Source organism: Elgaria multicarinata, chromosome 11 (assembly GCF_023053635.1).
Source record: "Elgaria multicarinata webbii isolate HBS135686 ecotype San Diego chromosome 11, rElgMul1.1.pri, whole genome shotgun sequence".
Lineage (NCBI taxonomy): Eukaryota > Metazoa > Chordata > Lepidosauria > Squamata > Anguidae > Elgaria > Elgaria multicarinata.
The window spans coordinates 5,720,558-5,741,800 of record NC_086181.1 but is presented as its reverse complement, the minus strand read 5'-3'; the positions used below and the strand labels follow the sequence as shown (position 1 = coordinate 5,741,800).

Here is a 21,243-nt window from a genome sequence, read left to right as displayed (position 1 = left end):
CAAGGCAATCCCATCATCCCCTGATTTTTGGGGAATTTTTGAAAATCAGGCACCCCATTCAGACCCCTTTCCATAGCTCCGTCAATTTACACGTTAGAAACCTCAAACTCACCACCATGATAGCTTATCCATGTGTCCACATGGATGCCAAGTTTCAAGGCAATCCCATCATCCCCTGATTTTTGGGGAATTTTTGAAAATCGGGCACCCCATTCACACCCCTTTCGATAGCTCCGTCAATTTGCACGTTAGAAACCTCAAACTCACCACCATGACAGCTTATCCAGGGATACATACGCACGCCAAGACTCAAGGCAGTCCCATCATCCCCTGATTTTTGGGGAATTTATGAAAATCCAACACCCATTCACACCCCTTTCCAATAGCTCCGTCAATTTGCACGTTAAAAAAAAACCTCAAACTCACCATCATGACAGCTTATCCAGGGATACATACGCCGCACGCTGAGACTCAAGGCAGTCCCATCATCCCCTGTTTTTTGGCGGGGCTTAAACCTGCAGACCTCTCAATGGGGCCATTTCAAAGGAAATCCCAACATGCCATGAATTGGGGAGTAGAGATCAACCTATATGAATCTTCTTCCACACTTGAAAAATGGATTTGGAACTTGAGCACAGGAAGGACTTCTCCCCTGAGTCAAAGCCAGACACACACAACATCCCTGCAAGGCGGGCAGGGGAGGAGAGAGGGAAGGCAGGCAGGCAGGCAGCAGACATTTCTGGGGGCATAAGGAAGTGAGCCAAGGATAAGCCTGTAATGCATATAAAATGGAATAAATAAATAAATAAATAAATAAACGAAGGAGGGGTGGAATTAAAAGCAGCAGTGTTGCTGAATAAACAACAAGAAGAACTTTTTAAAAAAGGCTATATCTGTCTTTTACCAGTAATAGGGGGACGTGCCCGGGGGAGAGGGAAGCAGCTGCCAGTTCAGCTCAAGAAAGCCATTGCTTCACCAACAGCTCTGAGAAGTAAACGCTCACTTCAACTCATAATAGGCATTGCTCCACCACTAAGAAGTAAACGCTCACTTCGACTCATGATAGGCATTGCTCCACCGTTTTACTCTCTTTGGAAGGCTCTGATGGCCTTCCAGTACAGGAGAGAGTGGGGGCACATCCACGATGAGATGCCCTAGGGGAGCTCATCCCCTTGCACCTCATCTTTTCAGTTGTTCCCCAAAGTTAGGGTGGGTAGCAGTGCTCTCTTATTCTTGGCTTAGTATATGATTTCAGGTTGTGTTTGTGCATTTGGTGGGGCTACTGTGTTAAAAAACACTGGGAAAAGTCCGTTCAGATTAAGAAAGAGAAGTTTCCCAGAATCCCAAGTTACCCGTTTTGCCTATGCCCTCCTCTAACTTTGGGATCATGTGATCATGACCGGGAGCTGACTCTGCCCCTCAGCCCTTTGAAAAAGGTATTTTTCCCGCCGATTTTTTAAAAAATTCTAGCGCGTGACCCGCACCACGCAGAGAGCTGAGAGTAGTCTCAAAATGACCCCCATCCACGACTCTCTGTGCACAAGAATTTTCAGAACGATAGCTTAAAAATCAACCCAGTTATCCCCGATTCTTTCCCGCAATGCAATCCTATGGGCGAAAAGCCGAAAACCGCCGTTTGAGCTGCGCTGTCCCTGTTTGTTGACCCGATTTTTTAAAAAATATAGCACGCGACCCGCGCGATGCAGAGAGGTGAGAGTAGTCTCAAAATGACCCCCATCCACGACTCTCTGTGCACAAGAATTTCCAGAACGATAGCTTCAAAAACAACCTAGTTATCCGCGATTATTTCCCGCAATGCAATCCTATGGTGAAATGTTTTCAAGATGGCGACCGGAGTGCTCCGCCTGAACTAGGAGCTCCGAAAAATGGGCGCTTCTCTTCGCCTTGCTTCTAGGGGTCCGCGGCCCGCTTCTACTCCGCCTCTGGGTAAGGCGGAGCAGGCCAATCCGCTACTGCTTCTCCGCTCCTAATCGGAGCGGAGCACATGCCTACAAATTACCCTGAAGAAAAGGAAAAACAAAAAACTATTTCTAAGACCTGGCTAATTTAATCTGCCTTTGCAACAGTCCATTGCTGTGCCATTTCCTCCACATAACTAGCAATACCATTGGGAGGGAGGCGGAAGGACAAAGACAAACATACATGAGGAAAAAATGGCAAGTGAACTCAATGTTGGAGACTGAGGTTAACAGGTGGGTCCTAGGTTTTAACAAGATTTAAGGTTACTATTCGAAGCGCCTGCATCTAATTTGAACTTTCAAATGTCAATAGTTTTTCTTCTCCATCAGTGTCATTTACTGCAACCAACTTCTCATTAGCCAATTTGAAATGTTAAAATAAAACCTTCACAGCTTAAAAGATAGTCAATTTTGAAAGTAACTTTGGAAGAAATTAAGATTTACTTAGCACTGCTAAGTAAATTAGCATTTTACTTAGCAAAAATTAGCAAAATTAGCATTTTGCAGAAATAAAGACACCAGAACACTTCAGAAGCATTAAGCCTGTTCTTATTTTGATGGATAGGAGTGGCAAAACCACAGCACTGTGCCAGAACTGAGGCTACAGCATGCTGGTGAATGATCTTGGACTCCTAAGCATAGCAAGATTGTCTAGTCACCACCAGTACTAGGAAGTATTAGGAATAAAGTGTTGTTTGGAGTAGCTCTTTCAGGCACGCTCATCAACTGATTTTGGTGTGGTTTTTTTTTTTTTTTTTTGTGGGGGTTGTCTTGCAGGAGATGGAAAGGTGAATTTCACAGATTTCCTTAACATCATCACAGACAGTAAGCGCTTCATCCAGGCTGTAGGTAAGAAGAAAGATAAACCCTGTTGTCCGTATAACTGCCCCTACGCCCTGCACCAAAACAATAGTTGCTTCTGAATTCCGGGAAATCTTTTATGGGGAGTGTGGTGATTGGGGATTGTTATCAGCTGCCTGGGCCTTCAGCTAGCTTCTGCCTGTTCCTGTGAAGGACCACGTCCCCAAACACCCCCAAGCTCAGCTGCTGCTCCTTTCCATTTAATCCCTCAAACTGAAGCACCACAGATTACAGGAGAAACTGAGGCAGCACATTTGCACAACCTAGACCAAGTACTGTCAAAGCTGTCATCAGCAGGCATGCTCCTCAAGAAAGAAAAGTGTATTTTTCAAGCCCCAGAAGTTGTGCATCTGGGACACAAAATTGATGCGGCTGGTGTGCATCCTGTGAAAGAGAAAGTATGTGCCATTACTGAGGCACTGGTACCAAAATCAGCGACAGACTATTATGGCAAATCCTTACCCAATTTGGCCACAGTATTGGCCCCCTTTACATACACTTTTTGAAAAAGGGGTAAAATTGCATTGACATCAAGCACAGGTAATAGGTTTTACAGCAGCAAAGAACGTGTTGAAATCATCGACTCTCCTTATTCATTATGATAGCCGTAGAGAACTCTTTTTATCTTGTGATGCCTCTCCATAGGGAGGGGGAGCAGTGTTATCACAACGGATGCTTGATGGATCAGAACACCCCATTAGTTTTGCATCACTCCTGCAGAAAAGAATTATTCATACCTTGAACATGAAGGATTAGCAGTGGTTTTTGGATTAAAGAAATTCCATTCATATCTATATGGCAGAAATTTTGTCATACTATCAGATCATGAACCTCTTCAGGGTCTGCTGAACAAGCCAGTGCCCTCAACGACATCTGTTAGAATCCAGAGATGGGCATTAACATTATCTGCTTCTGACTACACATTTGAATATAAACCAGGTTACGCCATGAGTAATGCTGATGCCCCTAGCAGACTTCCATTACCTGATTGCCCTAAGTCAGTACCTCAGCCTACTGAAACCATTCTTCATATTGAAATGATGTCCACATCTCTAACAGATGCAGCAAAGATTAAACAGGAGACTGACCAAGATCCTCTGTTGCCTAGAGTGTGAAAAATGGTCATAAATGGATAGAGTGTGTGTGGGGGGAGCACAGATTTACAGCCCTACTCTCAGTGTAGAAGGTACTTGAGTGTCCAGGGTGGAAGTCTGTTATTGGGATCTCGGATAATGGTACCAACAGGGAGTCTACTGTGCTAAAGTTGCTACATGAAGCACATCCTGGCATTGTATGAATGAAGGGGTAGCATGTAGATATGTGTGGTGGCCAGGGATAGACCAACAGATTGAAACAGTAGTGCAGCAGTGTGCTGTTTGTCAATCTAATCGCCATGCTCCTTCAAAAGCATCCTTACACCCTTGGGAGTGGCCACAATGATCCTGGGCAAGACTTCATGTAGATTATGCTGGTTTGTTTATGGGGGAAATGTTCTTAATAATAACAAATGCATATTCTAAATGGTTTGAAGTGCACATAATGTCATCAATTACTACTGAAGTTACTATTGATAAGCTCTGCCTTTCTTTTTCTACTTTTGGATTGCCAAAGGTATTGGTAAGTGATAATTGGCCTCAGTTTACAGGTGCAATTTTTCAAGAATTCTTGGAGAAAAATCACATCAAGCATGTAAAAATTGCACCACATCACCCAGCTTCAAATGGTTTAGCAAAAAGAACTGTACTTTTAAAAAATGGCATGTGGTAGTTTAGAGACTAAGTTGGCCAGGTTCCTTTTGCACCACCGTGTCACACCACACTTCACCACTGGAAAATCACCAGTGGAACTGCTAATGGGCAGGCAATTACGAACAGACCTGGACACTCTGCACCCTGATGAGGCTACTAAGTGTGTGAGAAGCAGGAAGCACAAAATCTATTATGATTTAAAAGCATCTTCAAGGGCACTAGCAGTAGGTAATCCAGTTTCTGCCCTCAATTTTGGGACTGGACCTCGTTGGCTGTCAGGTGGTATCATAGCACAACCAGAGCCTCTTTCATTGATGATGGAATTGCCAGATGGCAGGTGTATGGGGAGCACACAACTCCCCTGTTAAAACAGCTCCACTGGCTTCCAGTCTGTTTCCGGGCACAATTCAAAGTGCTGGTTATGACCTACAAAGCCCTATATGGCTTGGGTCCAGGTTGTAAAGGAAGAGCACCCAGCTGGTTTCTTACTGGATTTAGCACGGATCCCCAGGCATAGACACTCTCAGCCCACAACGTGAGGTTTAAGACCTTTTTATTTAGGAAAAGGGTAGGATTACATGGGACAGGCAAGGTAAAAGTTCAATAAAAAGCATGCATACATAAGAACCCAGTACAGGCAATATAACTAACTCTAACAATTCTTACGTTACCCACGTTCTCCTTCCAGCTGACAACCGCCCTGTTGCTTTCACAGTGGGATTTTTATACTTTCTTTTCACTCCTTTTCCCTCCTCCCTCCAGCTTTGATTCTTGGAGTGTCTTCACACCTTTCGACCGGGATGCTTAATCACTCAAGGCCAGTGACAGATATGGCCGGTCTGGCTCCGGCCTCTTCTCCCCCAGACAGCTGGCCTGGCATTCTTATCTTCCTACGAAACCATAAAATGCAATTAAAACCACTTCAGTCCCAGATCCCAGTTAACCCCTACCCTTCCCTCCCCCTTAAGATGGAATTTCTAGAAAATTCCATCTCCCCAACTCTCCCTTAATCCCTGGTTCACACATTGACCCCTTTTCTTTTATTTCTTTTTTGCGCCAATGCAGGGGCAGGGGTTTCTCACACCACTCATTTATTTTCATTCCCTCCCAAAACTTCGGGACAACCCATCAGCCACTACATTATCTTTGCCCTTAATATGGGTGATGGCAAACTCATAATCTTGCAACACCAAACTCCATCTCAGTAACTTCTGATTAGTATTTTTTACCCGGGACAACCAGCACAGCGGAGAGTGATCCGTTTGTATCTGAAACGGCCGTCCCCAGAGGTATGGGCATAATTTCCCAATTGCCCACATGATGGCCAAACATTCTTTTTCGATGGTAGCTAGGGCTCTCTCGTGCGGCATCAGCTTTTTGCTGATAAAGGCTACAGGCTGCAGCTGCCCCCCTCCCTCCTGAAGTAAAACTGCACCCAGCCCCACCTCCGAAGCATCCGTTTGCACCACAAACGGTTTGTCAAAATCTGGTGCCCGGAGGATAGGGGCTCGCCTCAATTTTCCCTTTAGCCCATCAAACACTCGTTGGCAAGCTTCTGTCCACTGCACCTTCACAGGTTGCCTCTTCCTGCACAAATCTGTCAAGGGGGCGACCAATTACTAAAGTTGGGGATGAACCTCCGGTAGTAGCCTGCCAGACCCAAAAAGGTCTGGACTTGCTTCTTGGTTTGGGGGGGTGAAGTGCAGTGAAGCGATTCACTGCTGAATTGCTTCTACCTTGGCCTCCAGGGGTTTTAAAGCCCCTTGCCCCACCCGATGTCCTAAATATGTCACTTCCCCTCTCCCGAACTGATATTTGGAGGCTTTTATGGTTAGCCCTGCCTCCCGCAGTCGTCCTAAGACCTGGGCCAGATGTTCCAAATGCTGCTCCCAATTTTCACTAAACACCGCGACGTCATCCAGGTAAACGCAGGAGAAGGCCCCCAGCCCCTCTAAAACCCTATTCATAAGTTTCTGGAAGCTTCCAGATGCATTCGATAGATCAAAGGGGAGGACCGTGAACTGATAGTGCCCCCTAGGGGTGGAGAAGGCTGACTTCAAGGCAGCAGCAGCATCTAGTGGTATCCCTTGGTTAGATCTAGTGTAGAGATGAATTTGGCCCTCCCCAAGGTTTCTATCAAGTCGTCTGTGCGAGGCATGGGGTAGGAGGCCACCGTGGATATACTGTTCAATTTTCTATAGTCCACGCAGAACCTAATACTGTTATCTTTCTTGGCCACTAATACGAGGGGGGAGGACCAGGGGCTCTGGCTCTTTTTTATAACTCCCATTGCTAACATTTCTTCAATCTCCTTGTTCACTACTTCTAGCTGCTTGCCATTCAGCCTATGGGGAGGAGACTGGATGAGTGGGTGGTTCCCGGTGGAAATGGAATGCCTAGTCAGCGTAGTTCGCCCCGGCAATCCTGAAAATAAACTTTCAAACTCCCTCAGGCATTGTTTGAATTGCTCTTGCTGCCTGGTGGTCAGTTCTTTGGGCATCTGAATCTCAGACAGCCCTTCCCTTCCCCTGTAACTTGCTAGCACATCAATCCCAGCCTGCACTTCCAGGTGAGCCTCCCCTTCAACCTGACACACACGGACCACCCTCTCCTGGAACGGCCTCATCATGTTCACATGGTAAACTTTTGAGCGACATTGGGCTTTCAGATCTTTCAACAAATAGTTAACTTTGTTTTATTTATTTATTTATTTATTACATTTCTATACCGCCCAATAGCCGGAGCTCTCTGGGCGGTTCACAAAAATTAAAACCATTCATAATATAAAACAACAGTATAAAACCATAATATAAAATACAATATAAAAGCTCAACCAGATAAAAACAGCAGCAATGCAAAATTACAAATTTAAAACACCATGTTAAAATGTATTTATAGATTGTTAAAATGTTGGGAGAATAAAAAGGTCTTCACCTGGCGTCTAAAAGCATATAATGTATGTGCCAAGCGAACCTCCTTAGGGAGCTCATTCCACAGCCGGGGTGCCACAGCAGAGAAGGCCCTCCTCCTGGTAGCCACCTGCCTCACTTCCTTTGGCAGGGGCTCACGGAGAAGGACCCCTGAAGATGACCTTAGGGTCCGGGCAGGTACATATGGGAGGAGGCGTTCCTTCAGATAACCTGGCCCCAAGCCGTTTAGGGCTTTAAATGTTAATACCAGCACTTTGAATCGGGCCCGGACCTGGACTGGCAGCCAATGAAGCTGGAAAAGGACTGGCGTAATATGGTCTCGTCGGCCAGTCCCTGTTAGTAAGCGTGCTGCCCTGTTTTGTACCAGTTGAAGTTTCCAGACCATTTTCAAAGGCAGCCCCACGTATAACGCATTGCAGTAATCCAAACGAGAGGTTATCAGAGCATGGATCACTGTAGCTAGGCTATCTCTGTCCAGATAAGGGCGCAGCTGGTATATCAGCCTAAGCTGGTAAAAGGTGCTCTTTGCCACTGAGTTCACCTGGCAGTTCAAGTGACAGTTCTGGATCTAAGAGCACCCCCAAACTACGGACCCGATCCTTTAGGGGGAGTGCAACCCCATCCAGGACAGGGCAAACATCACCTCGCCGGACAGATGAACCACCCGCTAACAGTACCTCCATCTTGTCTGGCACCTCAGTTCAATTTCTTTTCCACCACTAGAGGGCCTTCCCACCTCACGGCTAACTTTTCCGGCTTCAAAGGTTTCAACACTAACACTTTGTCCCCCTCCTGGAACACGCACTGCCTTGCCTTTCGGTCGTACCACCCCTTTTGAACTCGTTGGGCTTGGGCTAAGTTCTCCTGCGCAGCCTCCCCCACCTCTCTCAACAGGTTCTGTAAATCCTGCATATACACTACTACCAAAACGGGTGGGACTGGTCTGTCCTTCCCACCCCTCCCTCAGCAGCTTCAGAGGTCCCCTGATCTCGCCCAAACACCAATTCATTCGCCGAGAACCCCAAACTATCGCTCTTCGCATCACGTGCTGCGAACAGGAGATAGGGCAAGGCTTGATCTCAATCCGAAGCATGCTGAACCGCATATGCTTTCAGCATTTTCCCTAGAGTTTGGTTAAACCGTTCCACTAGCCCATTTCCTTCATGATGGTATGCTGCGGAGGTGCACTGCTGAACTCCCACCAACTTCCACAATTCTTTCAGAAGCTGGGACATAAATCCTCCTCCCAAAGCATTTACTAAGACTCGGGGGACCCTCATGCGCGTAAAGATGGTCATCATAGCTTTCACCAATTGAGGGGCTGAAATTGTTGAGAGGGGCATGGCTTCCGCAAATCAGGTAACATAGTCTACTAGGGTTAAGATGTACTTCTTTCCCGATCAGGTCAATGGGCTAAACGGCCCCAATATATCCACCCACATTTTCTCAAACGGAGTTTCAGTAATAGGAGAGGGGCGGAGAGGGGCTTTAGGATGATCCCTGGGAAATCCTACCCGCTGACAGGTTTCACAGGTGGAGCAAAACTCCTGCACCTCCCTTGCCACCCCCGGCCAGTAGAAATCCCGGCTTACGAGCTCTAAGGTCCGCCGAATACCCAAGTGCCCCCCCCATCAACTCATGAGCTGCCTCTAACACCTTCGCACGCAATGATTGGGGCACCACCAGCTGTTTCCTTTCCACCCCTCCCTCACCTTTGGGCACAAACAACCGATTCAGTAAGCCCCTTTCCCATACAAAAACAGCCACACTTGTCTTCCCCCTTCCTTCAGCCGCCCCCCAGCCGCATCCCGGCACCCCTGTAAGGTGGGGTCTTGCTGTAGTTCTTGGCGGAACCCAGAGGTATCCAGTCTTTCCTGCACGGGGCTTCCTTCTTCCCCTCCGGCCTCCTTTTGCCCTCTGTGCGGGGCTTCCTCCTTTTCCTCCTCTGGCCTCTCCCCCCACCTTGCGGCTTTCCCCCGAGTAACTACTTGTAGTTGGGTGGCTTTGAAACACAAATCATTCCCCAATAGAAAAGCCAGGCCTTCCGTGTGTGTAAGGATGGTCAGCTCTCCTTTCCACCCCCGGTATTCAATATTTACATGGGCTAGTGGGGCCTCAAAGGGAGGCGCTCCGTAAGGAGTGACTGCCACAATTTGACCCTGCAGTCTCTGTCCCGGCTTAAGAAGGCCCATAAAAATACTGCTTAAGTCTGCTCCGGAGTCCCTCTGAGCCCGCACCTTTCTCCCATTGACTACAACACACTCACAGAATTTCTTCTGACTCCACTGGAGCTGCACGGGGGTCACCAGGTGCATGGCGACAGCCGAGGTCGGCTGTTGCTTCCCCGAACCTGCGGTCTCCTTCAGCGCTCCCGTCGGCCCAGCACTCATATACTCCCACTCCAAATCAGCGGTTTCTCCCTCACTGTCGTCGCTCCAATTCGACATCGGCGATGCTGGTGGTGGTGGGGCAGCCGCCGCCCACACCAACGCCCGAGGTGCCAGAGCGCCGCTTGTCCCCGCCTGCTTCGGGCATTCCCTCTTCAGGTGGCCGGCCTCCTTACAATAGAAGCACCCCCCCACTCGCTCCCCTTCTCCTTCCGATCTTTCCCAGGCCAGACTGCCTTCTTCTCCGCCGACGCTCCTCCTGGACTCCTTTCCGGCCCCTTCTCCACCACTCAGCTCCCTCCAATGCCCTTCCGCTCAAAAGCATGCAGCCGGTCTGCCATCTCTGCAGCAGCCATCGGAGTTTGGGTTTTTTTTCCTCCCATCCAGGCGTCGTACTTTTTGGGGAATTGCCTATAGAATTGTTCCCTGGCCATCAAGTCCTTGACAGCCTTAAGGTCATGGGCTCCCTCTGCCTCCAGCCAGGCTTCCATTGCTGTCAACATGCGTGTGGTAAACGTCGCAAATGTCTCCCCCAGGTTTCTAGTCAGTTGCCTAAACTTTTGGCGGCAGTACTCCGCCGAAAGGGCATATTGCGCCTTCACCACCTACTTAAAATGTTCATAATCTAGCCGCAGCTCTCGGGGGAGCGTAGCCATCAACTCCCTCAGAGTCCCGGAAACTTGTGGGCATAGCAAATTCATTTTTTGGGTGGCCGGAACCCCCAACTCATCGCAAGTATCTTCAAAGAAAGCCAGAAAAGCCCCCACATCATCTCCCTCCTGGAACGTTGGGAAATCCCACCTGTCGAATCGGGGCCCTGATGGCCCTGCTGGCAGTTGCTCACGGCCCCATCTCTTCCTTCTTTCAGCTTGGCCAGCTGCAAATGGTGTGTCACCAACTCCAGACACTCAGTATACATTCGATGAATCTTCGCTTCTCTGCCCTCTTCCTCCACTTCAACACTGGGGCCGTTTCCGCCCTCCAGCCCCTGAGGGTATGGGACCCTTGGCCGGACGTCGTGCCACGCCTCTCCTTGCCCTTCACTGGGCGTCCAGAGCTGCGCGACGTGTCACCTCCAGGCTCTCTCTATGGAGCCAGGCATCCCCTCCACCACCCATTCAATTGTGGCTGCAATGGGGTCCCCTTCCGCCCCTTCTCGGGGGCTTGCCCCCAACAACTCCACACCTGGAGCAGTTGCTCCCTGGTTCTGAGACATTGTCGGCTGTTGCTCAATATTGCCTGTCACTGGGTTTGTACCTATGCCTCGTCTCTATCCCCTTTTCTCCTACCAGCGTCTCGCCCTTCCTGATCCGTGTCGAATCCCAGCGCTGCCCACCATGTAAAGAAAGAGCGCCCAGCACCCAGCTGGTTTCTTACTGGATTTAGCACGGATCCCCAGGCATAGACACTCTCAGTCCACAACGTGAGGTTTAAGACCTTTTTATTTAGGAAAAGGGTAGGATTACATGGGACAGGCAAGGTAAAAGTTCAATAAAAAGCATGCATACATAAGAACCCAGTACAGGCAATATAACTAACTCTAATAATTCTTACGTTACCCACATTCTCTTTCCAGCCGACAACCGCCCTGTTGCTTTCACAGGGGGATTTTTATACTTTCTTTTCACTCCTTTCCCCCCCTCCCTCCAGCTTTGATTCTTGGAGTGTCTTCACACCTTTCGACCGGGATGCTTAATCACTCAAGGCCAGTGACAGATATGGCCGGTCTGGCTCTGGCCTCTTCTCCCCCAGACAGCTGGCCTGGCATCCTTATCTTCCTATGAAACCATAAAATGCAATTAAAACCACTTCAGTCCCAGATCTCAGTTAACCCCTACCCTTCCCTTACACAGGTTATTTGAAAGAACGTATTCTCCCTTATGAGTCTGCCCGTGCTTTAAGATCTTCTGGAGAAGCCCTTCTTTCAGTCACACCATCTTCACAGGCGCTCTTGGTGGGAACATGGGAGAGGGCCTTCTCGGTGGCTGCTCCAGTGCTCTGGAACTCTCTTCCCAGTGAAGCTAGGCTGGCTCCATCCTTGATGGGCTTTCAGAAGCAGGTTAAAACATTTTTGTTCCAGCAGGCCTTTGGAGAATAATCTGGCCCTCCATCTATGTTAATATCTTATAATTTTGTTGTGTATTTTAAATGTTTATGGTTTTGTTCCCCCCCATGTATGTTTTAAACTTTGTAAGGCCGCCTTGAGGCCCAGCATTGGGCAAAAGGCGGGATCCAAATAACTATAACAATAATAAAATAATAATAATAATAATAATAATAATAATAATATATTTGGCAACGTCATAATCAACTCCATTTGAACTATGGAGAAGAGCAGCAGAGGATCCACAGGTTGAGGTGGAAGAGCAAATAGGCATGGAACCACTTGCTATAACCAGAGAGACTGAAATGACCACAAGTCCTGCTTCAGATCATACCACTGATTTAGGTGTGTCTCCAGATGAGGAACATCCAGTGACACCTATGGGTGAGCCAGGAACACTTGCAGTTACTCTGCAGAATTCAAAGAGAATTCCCAAGCCCAGGGAGAGGCTGAATTTGTAAAAACAAAGGACTTGACCAATGTATCTACTAACTAGTGCAATATACCCAGATATTAATTTATTTTCTGTATTTTCATTTTCTTCTTGTCTATATGCTAATAGTAGAAACTAAAGGGGAAGGAGTGTAATATATGTTATGTGTTGCCACCTAATGGTAACAAAGCAAAAGTGTTTCTTCTAGAATAGTTGGAACTGAGCATGCTTAGGACTGTGCTTCTGGGTGTGGTTACAAGATGGGCACCAAACTGAAATGTATGAAGAAATAAATCAGTTATTCTTTCATTCTACTGGTGTAGGCTACCTATTTTACAATAATCACGGTAAACATGTGGCATACTAGTAATATCAAAACGACAAAATAAATGGATTCATATAGACCTTAATTTATCAAGATTCTGAAATTTTACAGGAATCCAGACAGATTGATGAGATAAATTGGCTCAAAAATACTTATCAGAAGTCAAAAAGGATTGCTTAAAAATAGATATATTTTGAACTCCCAGAGGATTACTTAATATTACATACTCTAGCAAAACAAATAAATTACTATCAACCATATTCTCATTAGATACTATCAAGGCTTTTGATAAATTGGAATGGCCATTTTGAGTGACATATAAAAAATAAATGTACTTTAGGAATACATTTCTAGGAATATTTACAGACCAATCTTGTGTGTCTACTCAGAAGTAAGTCCTATTAAATTAAATGGAACTTACTCCCTGGTAAGTGGATGGAGGATTACAGCCTTAATTATATAATAACAGCCAAGCACCTATAAGAATTAATGGACTGGGTTCAGATTTGATTAATATACACAGAGGCACAAAGCAAGACTGCTTTACCACTGTTATTATTTGCATTTTTCGGGACTCCTAGCAACCAGCATTAAAAATAATACTAAAATTAAAGATATCACACTTAATGGAACTCAACACAAAATTAATTTGATATAGCTCTCTTATTAATGAGACCTAAAGAATTAATTGAATTCTTTGATTAATTGATGCAGCAAGGCTTCTGCTCACTTTAAAAAAAAAGCTCACAAGCAGCTATAAAAATAAAAGCAGTGATAGAGCTATGTAACAAAAATGTGATATACGTAGGTGTCCATATATCACATAATACTGAAATAAATAATGAAAATTATTTAACCCAATTACAAAACAAACCTAACAAGTCTTAAACAGGCAAAACTAAATTTATCCTGGCTAGAGATTGCTGCCATAAAGATTATCATTCTTTTACACATTTATTTCATGTACTACCAATTTAAATTACAGAAACTCCTTCCACTACATGGTAAATATATTGAATGCCTTTATACACCATGACCACCTCTAACAACAACAAATTAGACAAAACACAATGTACGGGAACACAAAATAAGGCAGACTGGGTATCTGAATCTTAAATGGTATTATGAGGCATACAAATAAAACAAATTATGACAATGATACATAGCAATCAAGAATAACACCTCAACATACATGGAACACACAAAAATTATTCAATACAACACCTAAGGTTGTATTCATCAGACAGGGCAGAATCACGCTTGCCTACCATCTCTTCTCCGCCTCCACTTTTGCTGCTCAATACTTCCTCTTTCTCTTAGGGAGCTGAAAGAGGAAGTAAAAAGTGCACATGACCCATTCAGGGGTCGTCTTTATCATGACACTTCCATCTTTAAAAATAATACAGACTTATCAGGGTCTTTTTTCGTCATGCAAAGAAGGCTAGAAGGGGCAGGCGGCATGCAGGAGGCAGATGTCATGAGAGAGACCCGCGAAAGAAACAAAACAAGAAGCAAAAAGTCTTCCAAGTCATTTTCAGTAAAAGTTTGAGATTATGCAAAAAAAACAATACATAGATGGTATCACCAGCCGTAGTATTATGTTGCATTGGCAGTACAATAAAAACTACATGTTGGAGGATGTGCAACACAAAGGGAAGTTACTTCCACATGTGGTGGAAATACGAGTTTTTAGAACAAATGTTGCTGTAGCATTTTTGAGGAATGCAGTAAAATACAGTGTAACCCCCAAATAGCATAATTTTCTATATTTGAAAGACCAAATAAAAATTTACCTTACAAAGAAACAGGAACATTTATGTTTGTAGCTGCCAAAACCTGGAAGGCAAATGCAGAGCTTCAATTGCCTTAGAGCGTCATCACACAGGGAGGAATCGCATTTCCCTATTATCGCTTCTCTGCCAGTGTGTTTGTCCCTCTTTCAAAAGAGGAAGTAAACAACCTGCACATGGCCCATTCAATGGGCCGTTTTGATCCTGCTGCTTCTCCTGCACCCAGCGTGAGATAGCGGCAAGTTCCATCTCAAAAGATAAGTTGGACTGGGGCATTTTTTTTACTCATGAAGAGGGCTAGAAAGGGCAGGAGGCGCGCAGGACACAGACCATGTTGTGAGAGGGACCCGTGAAAATCCGTGAGTGCCCAGGAACGAGCGTGCAATAAAACATTCATCTGATGATGCCCTTATTGGAATAAACAAATATGGAACGGTGCACTAGCAGAGAAATTGCTGCCTAGGGTATTTTGTAGCTGGGTGGGGTAATCAGCATTATCATCTGCATCCTTTTTTCTGTCAGCCCCCAAGAAAGGTGACATGGAGACTGTTGATGCCAGGGGGATCTTGTTCTTTGAACTCTTATCAAAGCTGGTGGAGACATCGATGCTGCCAAGGAAAACCACTGTGAATATTGTCAGGTAAGAAATAAGTAGATCCCAAATATAGACATTTACATGTCATGCTCTTTACCCAAAGACTACTAAAAAAGTTGGTTTTTCTTAAGTAACCCTTAATTCACTGTCAAAATTTAGACTGCAGGCTTCTTGGGGTAAGGACCTGCCCCTTCCTTGCATTACTTTGTAAAGGACCCTGCATACTGATGATGTATATAAATAATACCAATAGCGCCTGGGATCCAAGCCCTGATATCCTTGTGAGAAGCAGGTGCATCTAAGACCCATAGGCCACCCACTTCCCAGAGCATGTCTACACGAAGGGTTTGCCCCAGTTGGCTTCGCAGTAGCAGCACACCATCTACATGACACAGCCGCCATTGTGAAGCCATCCAGGGGCAAACACTGGAAACTCCACTCCAAAAAAGTCGGTCACTTACCCCGACCTTTTTGGCAGTGGAGGCTTGTCACAGCCCATGGTGCCCCCTGATTGGCCGCCATGGGCTGGACAGGGAAGGGAGCGGCCCCGCACCTCTGTAAAAGTAAAAAAAAAATGGGGGGAGGAGAGGAACAGTGTTGTTTCTCCCTCCACCTTTTAAAATTTTATTATAATAAAAATTTTAAAAATCAGGTGTAGGGGAGAAAGGGCAGCCAGAGTGAGGAGAGGTGGTTTGCCCGGAGTCCTTCTCCACACATCCTCCTTCGGTGGCCTTGTTCCTCCCCGCCTCCCACTTTTTTAAAAAAAAATATATCTGTTTCTGCGCAGAGAGGGAAAGTTCGCACTTGTGTTCCTTCTGGTGCAGATGCCGGGAATGACCGCAAGTGTAGCACAAGGCACCTCATGGCGCCAAAGCACTGCCATCAAGATGGGGGCCCAGTCTGAGTTTCCTGTGCACATGGATAATGAACTATGGTTTCAAATGGAATCAGTTGATTCCCACTTCTGCCAAATAACAACAATTTAAGATTTAAAGCATTACCTCTCTATTGTGAATCAGTGGTGACAAAGGGGTGGAAATGACATTGCTTTAAATCTGGCTATTTCATTCTTACAATAATTTGAAAACCTACCAGGCCTCACAAAACTATCTTTGTACAAGCCTATTCTCTGGAGCTCTGGAGCAAATGGGCAGGGTCCCCTTTCAGTTTTGTTTTTCCAGCGGGAGGAGTAGGCCAGCCCTGCGAAGCTTAGGGATGGACGAAAATGTTGTGTATCTTCACATTAGATATTTATAGTGTGCAACTGCTGCGGTTCGCTCACTCAGTTTTGCAGGGCATCTATGCAACATTGTAATCCAATCATTGCTTTCATGTGTTTTCCCAGTGGTCCTTTCAGACTGCAGGAAGTCTGACTTTCTTTAAAATAATAAAAAAATGAAAAAAGATGGACGAGCGGCATACTCTCTGTAGGTGTGGATGCTTTTGGTGCTGCTGTTGGGTGTACAGTCCTGTTGGGGTTGTATTGCCATGCAAGTAATACAAGTTGTATTACCATACCTTTAACATTCCATTATGGCTAGATTGCATGTTTTCATTTTTTAAAAATTTATTATCTCAACACACTAGATGTACAGTATGTGTTAGCTGCAGAAGCCGCTATGGCTGGTGTGTGGGGAGGGGGAGATGGAAAGTGTGGGATCAGAAGCAGCTATGGAGCCATGGAGCCTGAGAGAAGAGAGGGGCAAAGCTCACATCCTTTGAGAAAAGCTACAGGGCAGAGGATGGCAGAAAATGAACAAGTGAGTGACTGAATAAATCAGCTGTATTGTAGACAAGGAGGTTGGAGGGAGTCGTGCAGAGGCACAGTTCACGCCCACCATCCTCCCTTTGTGGCCAGCTTCAGAATAGGGTGACTATATTTTGGAAACCAAAAAGGAGGACAACATGGTCACCCCCAAGGGGGCGTGTCCAGTACCAAGGGGGCGTGCCCACCCGAACATAGCCTTGGTCACATGTCTGATTTTACAGCACACATTTAAGACAAATCTATTCTACATAACATCTTAATGTTAAAATCACTGAAATAAAGAGCAAGTGAGAGATTCAATGTATCTGAAATTAACTTCACTCACTCCTACTTTTGTAGGTTTTGCTGTACTTTGAAGCTTTTGCTATACTCTGGGTGTTACATCTCCCCTTCACTCAAATATCTTTTCTGACTGTATCTTCACTCATTGCAAGCTGCTGTTGTTGTTAACAGGGTTTGCTACTGGCCCCAGATCTGTCTCAAATTTGGTGTGGCTAAAGCTCTACCTAAATCCTATCATGGTACAAAGTTTCATCTCTTTATCTTTAAAAATGACATTTTTAAAAATAATAATTTTAAAACCTCAATTTTTAAAAAATTCCTAAAAAATCAATGGATGAACGGATCTGTTTCAAATTTGGTGTAGCTAAAGCTCTGCCTAAATCCTATCATGGTACAAAGTTTCATCTCTTTAACTTTAAAAATGACGATTTTAAAAATAATAATTTTAAAACCTCAATTTTTAAAAAATTCCTAAAAAATCAATGGATGAATGGATCTGTTTCAAATTTGGTGTGGCTAAAGCTCTACCTAAATCCTTTCATGGTGCTAAGTTTCATCTATTTATCTTTAAAAATGATGATTTAAATAATAATAATTTTAAAACCTCAATTTTTTAAAAAATCCTAAAAAATCAATGGATGAACGGATCTATTTCAAATTTTGTCTGATTAAAGCCCTTCCTAAGAGCTACCATTGTGCCAAGTTTCATGTCTTTATCTTAAAAAATGATGGAGTTATAAGCATTTTTGTTAATTCCCATTAGGGCTGCTCTTTGAAAAATCTGGATCTCCCCTCCCCTTCCCGGATTTGCCGTCAAAAATCCGGGCAAATCCGGTCATATGGCCACCCTACTTCAGAAGGGCAGAGGAGTCCTTGGCTCAAGACATTTTGCTGGCTGAAGCAAGGGACAAGATCCTTGTTCCAGATACAGAAACCAGCTGGACTGGCAGCTTAATCTTTCTTAACATTGGTGATGGGACAACATCTTCCACCAGAGCCAAAGCAGGGAGCTAATTGAACTGGCCCAGGACAGGCCATGTGGAAGACACCGCTCTCTCTATCCTCCCACAGAGGGGAACAGCCGGGGGTGGCCAAGCACCTGCTGCCTGAGGCGGCCATCTCACTTCGCCTAATGGTAGGGAACCTGGAGCCGGGTGAACCGTAACCCTAACCCTTTTTGAAAAATGGAAGGAAGTGGGGGGCACACTCTCTCTTACCTGAGAGCTCAAACCCATGGACCCATGCTTCAGAGATGCTGGGTGGGTAGAGGAGGATGGCTTGAGCTTGCAGCAGCGTAAATGTCTGCAAGTGCTGCCTCCTCTCAGTTAAAAAAAAGATGAAATCGCAGTGAACTCACCACCACCAATTACCAGAAAAAGCCAGAAGCCAGTCACCCTTCTCCTAGCTGCTGGCTGTGGGGAGCAGAGGAGGGAAACTCCCTCACATGGCCTCTCCACTACTCTGCCAACTCCTCCCATTATTCATAATGTTGGTTAATCGTTATAGGAAAGATGTTATATTTAAAAAAACAAAAAATAAAAACAAGCCATGTTTTAGTCACATTTGCTCTCTTGTCCTATAATGTTCAGATTTTAATGTGTGTCTTCCTTGTTTGTCTGCTAGCTACTACCGGCAGAAGTTTCTGGAGTCTACCGGCAAGAGAACCTGGCGCTCCGATAGCATTAATGCGGAGAGCAAGGGGAAACGCTGCCCCAAGAAAGGGAGTCTGCAAAAATCCAAGTCCACCACCATGTCTGCCTTTGCTGGTGCTGCGCACATCTGCGTCATGAATGATAAGGAACTGGAGTCATATGTGGAACAGCTCCAAGGTGAAAAATGCCTCTGCAGCTCAGTTCACGGCTGATAAAAGCAGCCTCTAAGAGCAAGGTTGGGTCATGAACTGTAAAACAGGAACTAACGGCCATAAGGTGCTATGCTGACCTCTGCAATGCTGCTCTGAAAAAAAAGTCCTCAAACTCACCATAAGAACTATTAACTTGGTGAGATTCACGGGAATTCAAATACTTTGACAGAAACCACATGCTATCTCCTTCATCATCATGTCCATATTTGCACTAGTCTGATCCTAGAGCATGTCCTCTCCCTGGAAAGTGGCGTGGTTCCATGTTTGTTGTTACTGATTATGAAGCACGATCCATGTGCTGCATAAACAATAGATCCATGGTGCCATGGAGGTACTCCGGGAGGCAGTCTTGGGCATAAGGGGCAAGTAGGGAGAAAGTTGTTATGGCAACATTTTTGGAGGGGGTAGGAGACCTACACCCCTTCCCCTGTCCAAGACCCATGCCATGTTGGCCTTCCTGCTCAAGCCAGTCCTGACTTTGCTTCATTCCTACATCAGGCACCTCTTCCCCTTCTTTTTTGCCCTAATCAGCGGTCCAACCATTTGGTAAATTCTGCCTGATAGCAGATAGCACTGAACATTTGAATGAGTTGCTCTTCAAATGGTGGGAATATCGTTATGAATGCTCCACTGCCATAAAGGGCCATAGCTCAATGGCAGAGCACATGCCTTGCAAGCAGAAAGTCTAAGTTTTAATCTTTGGCATCGCCAGGAAGGGCTGGAAAAACTCCTGCCTGCTGCTGCCAGTCAGTGTCAACGATACTGGGCTAAATGGAGCAAGCGTCTGACTCCGTATAAGGCATCTTCCTTTGTTCCCAAGCCCTTTTGCCCTGAATACACACTTTCAGTTGCCAAGGGCAGTGACTGCTTCTGCTGAGTCAGGAGTGGAAGGTGGGAAAGCACATTACAGAATTCAATCCAGTAAAAAAATACCCATCCTTCTTATTTAGCAATGTCTTTTACGTCATGCTTCACATTATAAATCTCTTTCAGTGCTAAAACACATACTAGGATTTCTAAGTTACCTGCAGGGGGCAACGAGGAGTGGAGCTGGGCAGCTGTAGCTGAGTAAGTTGAAGCTGCTTTGGCTTCAACTGCTTATAGCAGAGTGAGCAGAATAACTTACCTACTCTGAGGCACAGGACCGGACTGAATGTGATGTCTCTTCTTTTTCTTTCTTTCTGCTAACATCAGTCGCAGGGGGTCCCAGCTTTGATTGCAGCTAGGGTACAGGGTAGAGAAGCTTTTGCGTCTGTCTAATCCATGTTCCATTGTGAACCCCTTCCCCACTCCAAGAGCTTCTGTTAGCTACAGAAGGGGAAACATCCAGGTGCCCATTATGCTGTTATAATAGCAGCAGAAGGGGAAGTAATGTGGGGGTAAGTGTTTAAACAAAAAAAAAACCCACCATGACTCCAATCCAAATTATTGTCCTCCTCCCATATAATAGCAACAGAAGGGGGCAATTTGGATAAGAGCTGTGGGGTGGAGGAAGGTGTTTATCCATCCCATGGCTCAAAATCATTGTGCTGTTTGCCACCCCCACTGCTAGGCAACAGCTTTTAGCCAAGATTAAAACAAACAGAGATGTGTTCATACATTGCCAACATCATATTTTCCCAAGCCAAATTAGTTTGGCAGTAGTGGTGAGTCAGTGCAGTCTTGTCTGGCTTTCTGCCCCTCACATTGGCTTCTTCCTCTCCCTCACGCTCATTTGTACCTCTGCTCCTCTTTTTCTTTGCCCTTACTGCTCCAGTCCTGACAGGTTTGGAAGCACTGACCATCCAGCATTGACCATCCTTGGCTAGGGGAATCCTGACATTTGGTTACCTTTTGCTCTTTCCTTTGCTAGCAACCATCACTCCTTCAGACAGTCCCTATGCTCAGGTGCCCATCTTTCCCATGATCCCCAACAATGATGGCATGATGAAAGGAAAACCAAAGAAGGATTTCCATAAGCAGAGGAGGATGCAACCCATCTCGTCTTTTGAGGACCATTTCTTCCATAAGAAGAGGTGGCTAAAGCAGGAGGTGAGAGCAGAATTTCATTTGTGCCAGGCTCAACCCAGCATCTGTTTCCAAGCCCATGATGTAACCCTGGAATGTACTCTACATGACATATATTTCTATCACTAGTCTTCCCAGGTGATGATTAATCTTTTCTTTTGCTTCTGCCT

The 21,243-nt window shown here is 45.5% G+C and overlaps 1 protein-coding gene across 1 annotated transcript in view; it reads left to right on the top strand.

The window, feature by feature from the left end:
- LOC134406634 (EF-hand calcium-binding domain-containing protein 3-like) overlaps window positions 1-21,243 on the top strand; it is a 47,407-nt gene that overhangs the window by 10,302 nt on the left and 15,862 nt on the right. Inside the window, exons 2-5 of the mRNA XM_063138152.1 lie at window positions 2,757-2,828; window positions 15,080-15,197; window positions 18,826-19,031; window positions 20,919-21,097. Coding sequence (XP_062994222.1) covers window positions 2,757-2,828; window positions 15,080-15,197; window positions 18,826-19,031; window positions 20,919-21,097 — 575 coding nt within the window. The remainder of the gene's footprint in view (window positions 1-2,756; window positions 2,829-15,079; window positions 15,198-18,825; window positions 19,032-20,918; window positions 21,098-21,243) is intronic.